This window comes from Silene latifolia, chromosome Y, assembly GCF_048544455.1.
Source record: "Silene latifolia isolate original U9 population chromosome Y, ASM4854445v1, whole genome shotgun sequence".
In the NCBI taxonomy this organism is placed as follows: domain Eukaryota; kingdom Viridiplantae; phylum Streptophyta; class Magnoliopsida; order Caryophyllales; family Caryophyllaceae; genus Silene; species Silene latifolia.
In genome coordinates, this window is record NC_133538.1 from 168359435 (window position 1) to 168370394 (window position 10960).

A 10960-nucleotide genomic window follows, 5' to 3' on the forward strand; every position below is an offset into this window, starting at 1 on the left:
TATGCTACTAATGCAAAGGATGGAAAATATGTAAATACTGCTTTAAAAAAGAAAGAATTGTTAAAATTAAAATTGTTTGCAATACGACCCAACAAACACAAATATATGAATAGTTAAAAAAGGCTAACATTACAAATATTGGAATTTCATGGTAAACTACATTAGTAGTGGTATTAGAAGTCATTTATTACAATCACAAAATTAAATTTTCAAACCTCGTTTTACTGTGACCTTAGAAATCGGTACATAAAGCTGACCATGACTTTAAACCGATCATATTAGAAGATTGTTGCTCACTTAAGTAATGACACTTTGATGTTATTGGAACGTATTTTAGTTGAACACGTTTTACTTTTTCGCTCTTGGCGCTTTCACATGTAATTGATTAGGCCCAATTTTCATCAATTACCAAAAAGTACAAATAAAACACAATAAAATTATGAGTCAGTGTATAATACATAATTAACACAAACTCTCATTTGTGGCAGGCATATCCGTCACAAAAATTACAAACAAAAGACCATAAAATAATAGGTCAATGTATAATATAACTAACACAAATTCTCATTTATCGGTCGCAAGAATTACAAATGAAACACCATAAAATAATAGGTCAACGTATAATATAATTAAAGCTATTAATTAACACAGATTCTCATTTATGACGGACATATTCACATAAGCTTGCGACAGATCAATTACTATCATGTGGATAGATAAAACAAAAATAGAGTAACTAAGGAATAGCATACTGTTTTGTCTTTAACCACATAAGTAATAATTGACTTATCACAAACTTGTGACAGATATACCGTCACAAGGGAGAGTTGTTGATTATAGACCAAACACAAATTGTTGTATAGGGCGGTCTTATAGCATAAGACGAGCCCAACAACAAAAAGCCCAACCAGATCATATTTTCAATAAAAAAATAAAATCTTTAAATACAAGCCATATAAACTGATATATACGATATACGATATACGATGTATTCTCCCTTCAAAAAAAAAAAAAAAAAAATAATGACGTCTTCCCCAAAAATTAAACCTCCACTAACCCCACTAATTCAATAATTCAATAACTGCTCATCCCCAAAAGAGTAATTCGTCCTCTTCACTTCCAGTAAAACAAAACACAGCTTTTATAGAGATTTTTGGTGGGTTCATGTCTGCAACTTCATTGTCACTTTAACTATTACAACAATGTCGACAAAGGAGAAAATAATCAATCAAGGTTTGTTTTATATACATCCTTTCTTCTATTTTCAACTTTTATGAGGTTCATATAGTTCAATTTGATTATTATGCTTGAAGTTTAATCCTATGTAAACTTCAGTTTTTGATATCAATCAATTTTTTCAGTTGATTGATTCCCGTGTTTCGAATAACTCCAAAATTGAGCATACCATTAGTACAAATATTTGATTACTGAATTTGTGATTTTTGTCAATGTTTGCTACTAGTCGTCAAATATTTGATCAATGTTGAGTACAATTTCATGATTGAATGTGAGTAATTATTACACAAAGTCTCATTGAAGACGGCGATATCCGTCACAAGCTTGTGACGGATACCATTTCCTCTCACAAAATACCTATGAGAGGTGAGTGGGGGAAGCACATGGGGGGTGCCCCACCTTGTCCCGTCTCCCTTTTTGTGAAAGGTCATGCTCGTGACTTTGACTTAGCTTAGCGTCGTCAAGCAAGACGCTTTGTTATTATTATCTGTAAGATTTGAGATTCGGTCCTTAATAGTTCAGCTTTTCGACTAATCTACTACTATATAGGAATGTCTTAAACATGTATGGTACAAAAACGACCCTAGCTGAACAAAAACGGCTATTACTAGTGCTAATATTACTGTCACTAATACTAATATGTCTATAGGTTTCCTGTTTTTTGTTCCTAAATTATGTTTGTACCTATTCAATTTTTTTTAGCTTGGTTATTCTCAGAATTTGTAGGGATGGGTAGTTTTCTGATTTCAAGAAAAGGGATTACGTCTGAATATCTATAAGAAATATCGTTTCATTATTGTTGTGTTTTGATTCATCAATAAGTTCTATTTGTAAAGTAAATGTTCTGATTTCTTATGCGTAGACATTATTGCAATGTCAAGTTCGGTTAATAACACCCACACTGACGAAGAACCTGAAGAATGTGCCGACAAAGATAACAATGAAATGATTAGCTGTAAAGGTTCTCCCCGTGTTGTTCGGAATAGGATAAAGCAACAATATTGTCTTATACCGTCATCATCAACAACATCAGCTGATATATGGTAAGTTCATTCATTCACTATACCCGCTTATTTAGGTGTTTTTTTTCCCTGTGTATGACCATTTACGTAAGTGTGGCTGTGTGTTTTGAATTACTAAAAGTGTAGTTTGTCGAGTGATTAAGAAGGTATACATTAAAGCTTAAAACTAGTAGTTGTTTGCGTATTTCTTATTATTCAATAGCACATCTAGTTTCCGAGCAAAGTCGGTCTTTACTATATTTTATTATTTGGTATTTTGACTTAGTAGCAAAGATTAATTAGGTAAAGATTTAAGGAAACGTTTCAGACTTGCAAAGTTAGGTTTATACAGTTAACCCATTGGTATTTTTATTAAATGTGTAGGTAGTCTACCAATAGTTTCTATATTCAATATATTGACTTATTATAAGATCATTTGTTTTTTGTTTTTTTCAGTGTACGGAAAAACTATGCTACCAAGTGTAATCCAAATTATTTCCAAATGGGAGTGAAGGATCTTACTAGTCGTCAAATTGAGGATGTCAAAGATTTGGGTTTCGGTGGGTTGTTGATGATAAAAATGAAGACCCTTCCTTTAGGCATCGTTCCTTGGTTAGTCCAGAACTTTAACCCACATAACAGACTGCAAAGCTTGGGAAATGGTAACATGTACTATATTACGCCTGATGATGTTCATGATATTTTTGGAATTCCAATATATCCTGACCAAAAAATAGAAGCGGTTACACATCATGGAAAAGGGAAAACTAAAGATCCTTCTTTAGTTAAAAAATGGATGGATGTACTTAAGGCGTCAAAGGAAGAAGACCTTACTTTGGATAAGGTTGTTAACGCCTTTACTGAGCACGAGAATGGTGGTGATGTCTTTAAGTGTTTGTTTATTTTATTTTCGGTTTCTAGCTTCTTATCGCCGAATTCTGAACGAAAAGTTGACAAGTCACTTTTTAAAGTCTTAGAAGATGTGTCTCAGTTGCCTCGATTGGATTGGTGCTCCTTTGTTTTGGATAGACTATGTACATCAAGATGGAGGTATTTTGAGAATCCTTCTCAAACTGCATCAATGGTTGTGTGTTGGTATTGTTACTAGCTTATCTTCACCGAATGCCCTACCAGGGCATACTAGCACCGATGAACACTCCACTTGTTCAGAATTGGGTTGATGACAAGTCAAGAAAAGAATTAAAACCGAGTTCCAAGTGGGGTATGGTAAGGGCATCATAGACACAACAACATTTCCCATTTGTAAAGTGTATAAGCGTGGGCAAGTACGCCTCAAACTTTGGATGTTGTCGACAATTGTTGGTCCGGAAATGGAAGGTCTACCACAAAATGCATCTCTACAAGAGAATGTCAACAAGCCATGTATTGAAGTTGGCGATACGTCAACAAGGTTTATCTACTATAGTATACCTGACAATCTGCCATCTAATCTTGAAATCAAGGCGCAATCTAAACATGTGAGTACATCATGTTCCATGTCATTAGTTCAGATAACGTTTAAGATTTTGTTTAGTTTGGATATTGAATTTTTTAGATGATAACTGATGATTATAAGTTATTAATCCGACAATAATTTTTTTCTATTATTAGTCTCCTGAAATTTTTTGATGGAAATGCAGCATTCAGATGAGTCATGCCAGATTCTTAAGAGGGACATGGAGGTGGTGTTCACAGAGCATGTCAAGAGGTTGGCCACGAAAGAGTCGGTAAAAAGCGAAGATTCCGTTGTGAAGCCTCTGTGTCTTTCCCCAGAGGATATCATATCACAAACCCAGCGTATAATGGAAAATCCTGATTGGCAAGCCTTGATGGATGATGTCATAAATCAAATGTTGAACAAATCCAATACTTGGTCATCCTTGTTTGAAAATGAGGACAATGCTTTGAACAACGAGGTTCAAGAAATGGGTACAACAGAACCGCAACCGAATGTACTAGTCTCAAATGATCAAGAACTAGGAGATGATGTTGCAGAATGTTTATGCTCCATAGTTCTCGGGCACCCAAACGTAGATGTCATTCTCGTTTCAAGATTTATGAAGGGAAATAGATTGGCATTTATGGGGTTGAAACAGTTGGAGAAGGAAGTGAATGATTACTGTTTTTTGCATGAACCAACCGCAACTAATGAGTAAGTTATCTTACTTCCTTTAAATATTTCTTTGTGTTAACTTTGTACTTAAGGTACAGTATGTCATCGTTGTACTTATTTGACGTAATAACTGTTATTTCAGTGAGGTTTTGGTTTCATTTTCCGAGAAACATTCGCTTCTAAGAAAGGATATTGTAACGTTGGAGTCGTTCCAAATGATTGACATCAAAGTAGTTGAGTGTTGGGCGTTGTATGTGAATGAGTTCGTAAGGAAGTCCAACCAACAACCTATTGCATTTTGTTTTGGGTTGTCGCATTCGGTAAGCACTTTCGTGGTGTTCTTTTGTTATCTCGCAAATGAAACTTTCTATTGACAGTCGACAACACACTAGCGCACTGATTACTTTTACATCAAAACAGTTGCGCTTGAAAGAACTACTTGAACTGCATCAATCACAAGAAGGTACACAGATTGTTCACTGCTTACATACGGCATGGCAAGATTGGCTTGATTACAACAACATCTTGTGGGATTATTCGAAAGTTGAAATGGTATGTTGCATATTGTAATTACTGAGATTATGTTATGTTTTATGATGTGACGGATGTTTAATATAGTATACTTAATTTTGTAACTACATAATTTGTTTCCGTTTATCACAGTTCTTTGTGCCATACTACCATGACGAGCATTTCAGCCTTGTTGTGATAAATATAATTGCTAGGACTGTTCAGTGCTTGGACAATATTCATTACACAGACCCCGATAGCTGCTACGATATTACCGAAATAGTGGTATGCTTTACTATTTGATTAACTATTATACATCTTTAGCCTTTGAGTTTTTTTATAAATATGAAGTGTTGACTTACTGTATATTTTAAAGCGTGGTGAATTTAGCACTTTTCTCGAGGCAATCAACCATCCGAAAGCAGGTGAAGTTGTTGAATATGCTTTCGAGATAGTTGATTTTGAGTGGACAGTTAATGAGAACAATGACTGTGGAGTTTACCTTATGTATTTTATGGAGCGCTTTGATGGAAGCCGAACCCTTACTCCGCTCAAAGAGGTATCTATTATATTTTCTTTTCCTATAACGCAAGACATTAATGACATTTGTTACACTTTTTCTAATACCTGTATAAATTTTTGGGTTTTTGTAGTCCCTTAAAAGACGTCTATTTCGGGTGTCGGTGTGTGCACGACTTGCTACATGTGACATGAACAACGTTAGAGGACAAGTCCTACAGAAAGTCGCTCAATTGACTCAGGGGAAGCAGGATATGAGGACCGACGTTGAAAAACAGAAGAAAAGTAAGCGACAGGATTTGGTAGCTGCACCAAAAAAGTCACGAAGGGTTGCAAGGATGTGATATGGATCAATTGTGTCTGCTAATTAATTTTGCACATGTCTAAGTCGTTTAGTAGGTTTTATGTTATTAATGTTGTTGTTTTCAAGAACACTAAGTTTTCATTTGAACACTATTGTATTTGTTTCTTCAATTTATAGCTCTTTTTAAGTTAAAAGTTGTGTTTTTACGGAGAATAATATCGCATTGTCCACGGTTGCCATCACATTTTGAAACTTGTGTTTTTAAAGTGAAAACAATGTCTAACTGCTAGAGCAAAATATTAAATGTACGAGTTTTAAGGCTTAAATGCTCGTGCAAAATAAGGCAATTAAGATAGAGAATCACTTTAGCAATAAACTTGTAAACTAAAAGAATCAGTTTTCAACTTAAAATGTATGGTCTTTTGCATAAACTAATAAGATGAAGTCACACAGCAAACTACTTTACGTGTAAATGCCCACTGTTCAATTTTTTGTTTTTTTTTTTAAAAAAAAAACGTCAATATTAATCTGTACAAATGCTAAACTAAACAAAATTCTGTAATCGTAATTGGCTGACACTAGGAGTTTAAGCAATTAACGTGTAAACTAAAAGAATCAGTTTTCAACTTAAAATGTATGGTCTTTACCATAAACTAAGAAGAAGTAACATTGCATACTACTTTACATGTGTAAATGCCCACTGCTCAAATTAAAAAAAAAAAAAAAAAAAAACTGTCAATTGTAAACAAATACACATCATACGAAATCGTACTACATCCTAAATGAAGTCCAATTTTGAAAATAAATTTTAAATTATTCAAATGAGATGTCGATTTGGAGTAAAATTGCTGAACTCCAGCTGTGACGATGTTGAACTAGAACTTCGTTTTCTCCGATTAAAGTGACCTTTTATCCTCTTGCTTCTTCCCTTTGTGGTCGATCGTGTAGGATCTAACACCGTTGACACCCTTTCTTCAGCAGTTGCCGGCTTACGTGTTTCATTAGCTTCAGATGTGTCTGCTTCAGTGGTATCGAGTGTGGAACCTATCTGTTGTTCAACTGCCTCCAGAGCTTTCTTATACACTTCTTCAATCACTAATCGAGTCCCAACACTTTCCTGTGATTTTAGGATTAAATTGTAGAATTTCCTAGCCATCTCATGCCTCCAAGGGATAGTAAGAAGTTTTGGATTACTGGTTTCACCAGGTTCTCCTCCATACAATCTGTCCCACACCTCTTTCTTTGCCATTTTCGTCCACCTCTGCAATATATACTTGGGAGGTATACGTGTAACCGAGTGCATATGCAAAATTCTTATGCAATGACAACACAACCAACCACACTCCTCAAAATTTTTACAGGAACAAGATATGAGAACCGGATCATTTAAGAAGCCATAAGTTACTACTTCACTAGAAACGAAACTCTCCTCAATGGCAACTTTGTAAGCTATTTCTCGTTCATCTTCCCATATTTTTCTAGCAAAACTCCCAATAGCCACTTTAAATTCTTCCTCGAAGTCACGGAAAAGTGAAGATGTGTAGACTGTGACGCATGTTTCAACAAACCTGACAAAGCAAAGTCAGAATGTGGCTGTGATTTAGAGCAGTAGAACTCCAATTTCAACTCGTTCTTTCGCCATCTTGTGATAGTGTGTTTAAATAATTTGTAAAACTGAGTCAGACTTGTTGCCTTATTCGCTTGGAATCCCAGTGCATTATTAGTACTTTCACTCCTTTGAGACGATAAAATGCCAGCAGAAAAAAAATCTTTACTAAGGGCAGTGCACCATTTATTTCGGATGTCATATACCCTAGTAAACCAAGGGTAGTTCGGATTTCTCTCTAGTTCATATGTTGCAACCATGTTGTCCCAACAAGTTTGAAACTCCTCCTCGTTTGAGCAAAGGACAAACATTTGTTGAAGGCCTCTTTGAATCCTTGACATGTTCTAAGTGTTCCAAAGTGACTAACAGCATTCTTTTGCAAATGCCATAGACATAGTCTATGCCTCGACTCAGGAAATACCTGCATATATTTAGACAAAAAAAATACGAAAACATAAACATCACAACATATGTAATAAGTGATACAAATCTTACTTATTTGTCATGATATAAAGCATTGATGACGTACTTGTTGTATTGCATTTGCAATGGCATGATCTTGGTCTGTGAAAATAGTGGTTGGGGATTTATTACTCATAGCCTCCTTGAATGTTTCCAAGAGCCACACAAAGGATTCTATTTTTTCATCAGCGATAAATGCACACCCAAACATTACGTTTTTCCAATGATTATTCACCCCCACAAAAGGTGCACAAATTAAGTTGTACCTGTTAGTTCTATACGTTGTGTCAAAGATGAGGACATCACCGTAAATTTTGTAGTCTTCCCTCATCATTGAATCACACCAAAATAGACTGACCAATCTACCACTCTCATCTGTCCTTACTCTAAAAAAGAAATCTGGATCATTTGTAGCTTCTTCAGACAACAGATTTACAACCGTTTCTGCATCCCCTCCTTCAACTATCTTCATTCTTAACCTGTTCATGATTGGTTTAAGTATGACTGTTATTATAACTTTGGGTTATAGTGCACAATCAGGAGCTTTTATATACTCATAGGCTTAGCACTCGACATATGTTGAGCGCCGTAATTATAATTTATAAAACGTGATTAATATAATCATCACCTGTTCACAAAGTTTATATGATCCTCCAGTGTATACTCCTACATGTTCATTACCACCGCATCATTAGACCAATATCGGTAACTATCGAGGGTCCAATGCCCACATCCTCAAACGATGTTATTGCTTTGGCCGTTTCATTCGTAATTTTTCTCTCTGATCTGTGAAGATGCTGCCATTCTATCCTTGTCAGTGCATGGTTGTGAAATACATTATGATGCATCACACGATACCGCCCATGCTTATCTAGTTTGCACCGAATGTTTGCTTTACATCCCACCCTAGTGTGAGGGTAAACCCTCTTCTTCCGTTTTCTCTTAGACGGACTTACATCAACTAAGGAGGGAGTTGAGTGTCCTTCACACGCGCATACAAAATACTTTTCTTTTGGACGCACTTGTCCACCTCTCTGTGTTGCTTTTCTTACGCTAAAGCCCACATGCCTTGAGTGTCTTTGATACAACTCTTCAAGCTCCTCCAATTTTTCAGCTATCACACCTTCAAGAGATCCACTAGCATCCACCAATGCCAAATTAGGTAACATTTCTTTAGGATCTGCAATTATCAATATCATACACATTAACCAAGTTAAGGCGCTAAAACTACTAATAGTTACTTATTGTTCTTCAGTTAAAGATGTAACTAATTAAAGGTTGAGTTAGTGTATAAAAACAATGTCTCAATCGTTTAACATAACAAACTATGGTATATTATATTTCCATGTGTTAATAACTACAAAAGATCAAGTTTACTAACTAATATAGATGGTTTTTATTTACAATTTGCAGTTAATGGAAATACCAAGAGAAAACAACGTCAAGTTGTTGTTAAATTACAATGAAGAGTTCTTACCTTACACAAACAGGTTATCACTATACACAAGCAATTTATAAATAAAAATAGTAAAACTCTTAGCTTTTAAGATCATATACTTGGTTTACAAAACTAAAACTGTAATTTTCTGGAGTTCATTTACCTTCTTCTGAGTCGTTGCCTTCATTGAGTTGTTGTCTTATAACACCATCGTAGCTATCCATCGATTGCTCATCAACTACGTGTGTTCCATGTTGTTGCTCAAATTCATACATCATCTCTTCCAATCCCACACATGCTAGAATAGAAGTTAGAACATATATCAATACATTCTAAATATAAACAACCATGTTTTCAACTTAAAAACCTAGGTGTCATAGTAAAACGGCTGTGTATCAACATCTCATAGTACTTTAGCCGTACAGTAAATAATGGTAACTAAATAACCATGTTTTCATCCTAATTTTCAGAGTAATCACTCAATTAAACAACTATTTAAACACGAGACGTGTAAACAACACCTGTCTTTTCTGAGGCGTCCACTCCACTTAATTCATCATCATTCACGCCATTTGATTGATCGGAAACTATTTGTTGTTGTTTCTCAAATTCACCCATCATCTCGTCCAAGCCGACGAAAATCATGATTATCCTACCAAATCATATAAGGATTGAATTTTTAACACAGACCACAAGCAAATATCTAATTTTATTTGACGATGCATTACAATAATTTAAATCAAATTAGATAACTTACCTTTAAATTTTCCTGTTTACACTTCTCAATAGCAAATGGCTTCTTCACTAATCTGATTCCTAACTTGTATGTTGAAGAATACGGGTTTCCTTGATTGTCAATTGGCATACATCTACAATTTTTTCCCTATTAGACACAAGGGGAAGTTAACTGCTATTTTTTTCGGGGGTTTTTCCCTTTAAAACCAGAAATTTGGGTTTTGTGGAATGATATGTTGCAGGTGGGGTAGTTATTACGTACTTCGCATATGGTTTTTTGGTAATTTTATTCAACAAACATCAACACAATGTTTCAACAATAAGTCAAGTTGAAGGGAAATTGAGCACCCCATAGATAACGCCACTTGTATATTGTGACGGAGTCACTATCCGTTTTCAACTTATGATGGATAGTGTCCGTATTCATTGACAATTTCTGATGTTTGAAATTGCGTGTCGTAAAATGTGTTTAGTTGATTTTTAAACTAAAATTAGTTGATTTTAACTTTATTTTTCTGGGTGCTACTAAATTTACGAGTTCCAGACGTAAAATATCCAGTTGTCTTTAAAAATTAATTCGTAAATGCGGAGCACCAACTAAGAAATTTCTTGTACGTACAAATATACACTATTAATTAAAAAAAATTAAACAAGACAGCAAAATATAAAAACAAATTAAACTATTATTGCAAACCAATTGTCGTATACAATCTAAATTAAAACAAATCTGAAAACTATTGAAAAAAAACAAACTATCATTGCATTGATATCTTGTTGTGATGTTTCCGTATGGTCTTTCTCCGGTTATGCTAACATTTAAAACAACTACAACTTCACTATGTCGAACACCCCTTCCAAACCGGGCTCCTCTTCAGTTTTCCATGTTCTCTTCCGTGCGTTGTTCAAGAAATTGAAAAAATTGATGCTTTGCTTGCGGGAATACCTGTAAACACGATAACAAGTAATACGTACAATATAAGTAGCAGGTCATATTGAATACGTAGTAATTGAACGCAAACTTATTTGAAATGACATT

At 34.8% G+C, this 10960-nt stretch overlaps 1 protein-coding gene and 1 pseudogene across 1 annotated transcript; one reads left to right on the forward strand and one right to left on the reverse strand.

The window, feature by feature from the left end:
• Nucleotides 1–1121: 1121 nt before the first annotated feature.
• Nucleotides 1122–5923, forward strand: LOC141627371 (uncharacterized). The gene is made up of 9 exons (XM_074440677.1): nucleotides 1122–1233; nucleotides 2099–2279; nucleotides 2694–3715; nucleotides 3878–4389; nucleotides 4493–4670; nucleotides 4771–4902; nucleotides 5014–5145; nucleotides 5237–5419; nucleotides 5514–5923. The coding sequence occupies exons 3-9, from the start codon at nucleotides 3542–3544 to the stop codon at nucleotides 5721–5723; spliced, it is 1521 nt and encodes a 506-aa protein (XP_074296778.1). The 5' UTR covers nucleotides 1122–1233; nucleotides 2099–2279; nucleotides 2694–3541; the 3' UTR covers nucleotides 5724–5923.
• Nucleotides 5924–6362: 439 nt separating this feature from the next.
• Nucleotides 6363–9837, reverse strand: LOC141629380 (protein FAR1-RELATED SEQUENCE 5-like; annotated as a pseudogene).
• Between the last annotated feature and the right edge of the window lie 1123 nt (nucleotides 9838–10960).

What these genes read in the sequence shown, in the direction of transcription:
- LOC141627371 (XM_074440677.1), top strand. Translation starts at nt 3,542, where the DNA reads ATGTTGTCGACAATTGTTGGTCCGGAAATGGAAGGTCTACCACAAAAT. An exon ending in ATTATTCGAAAGTTGAAATG is followed by an intron (nt 4,903 to 5,013) that starts GTATGTTGCATA and finishes CGTTTATCACAG; the next exon opens with TTCTTTGTGCCATACTACCA. An exon ending in CCCTTACTCCGCTCAAAGAG is followed by an intron (nt 5,420 to 5,513) that starts GTATCTATTATA and finishes GGGTTTTTGTAG; the next exon opens with TCCCTTAAAAGACGTCTATT.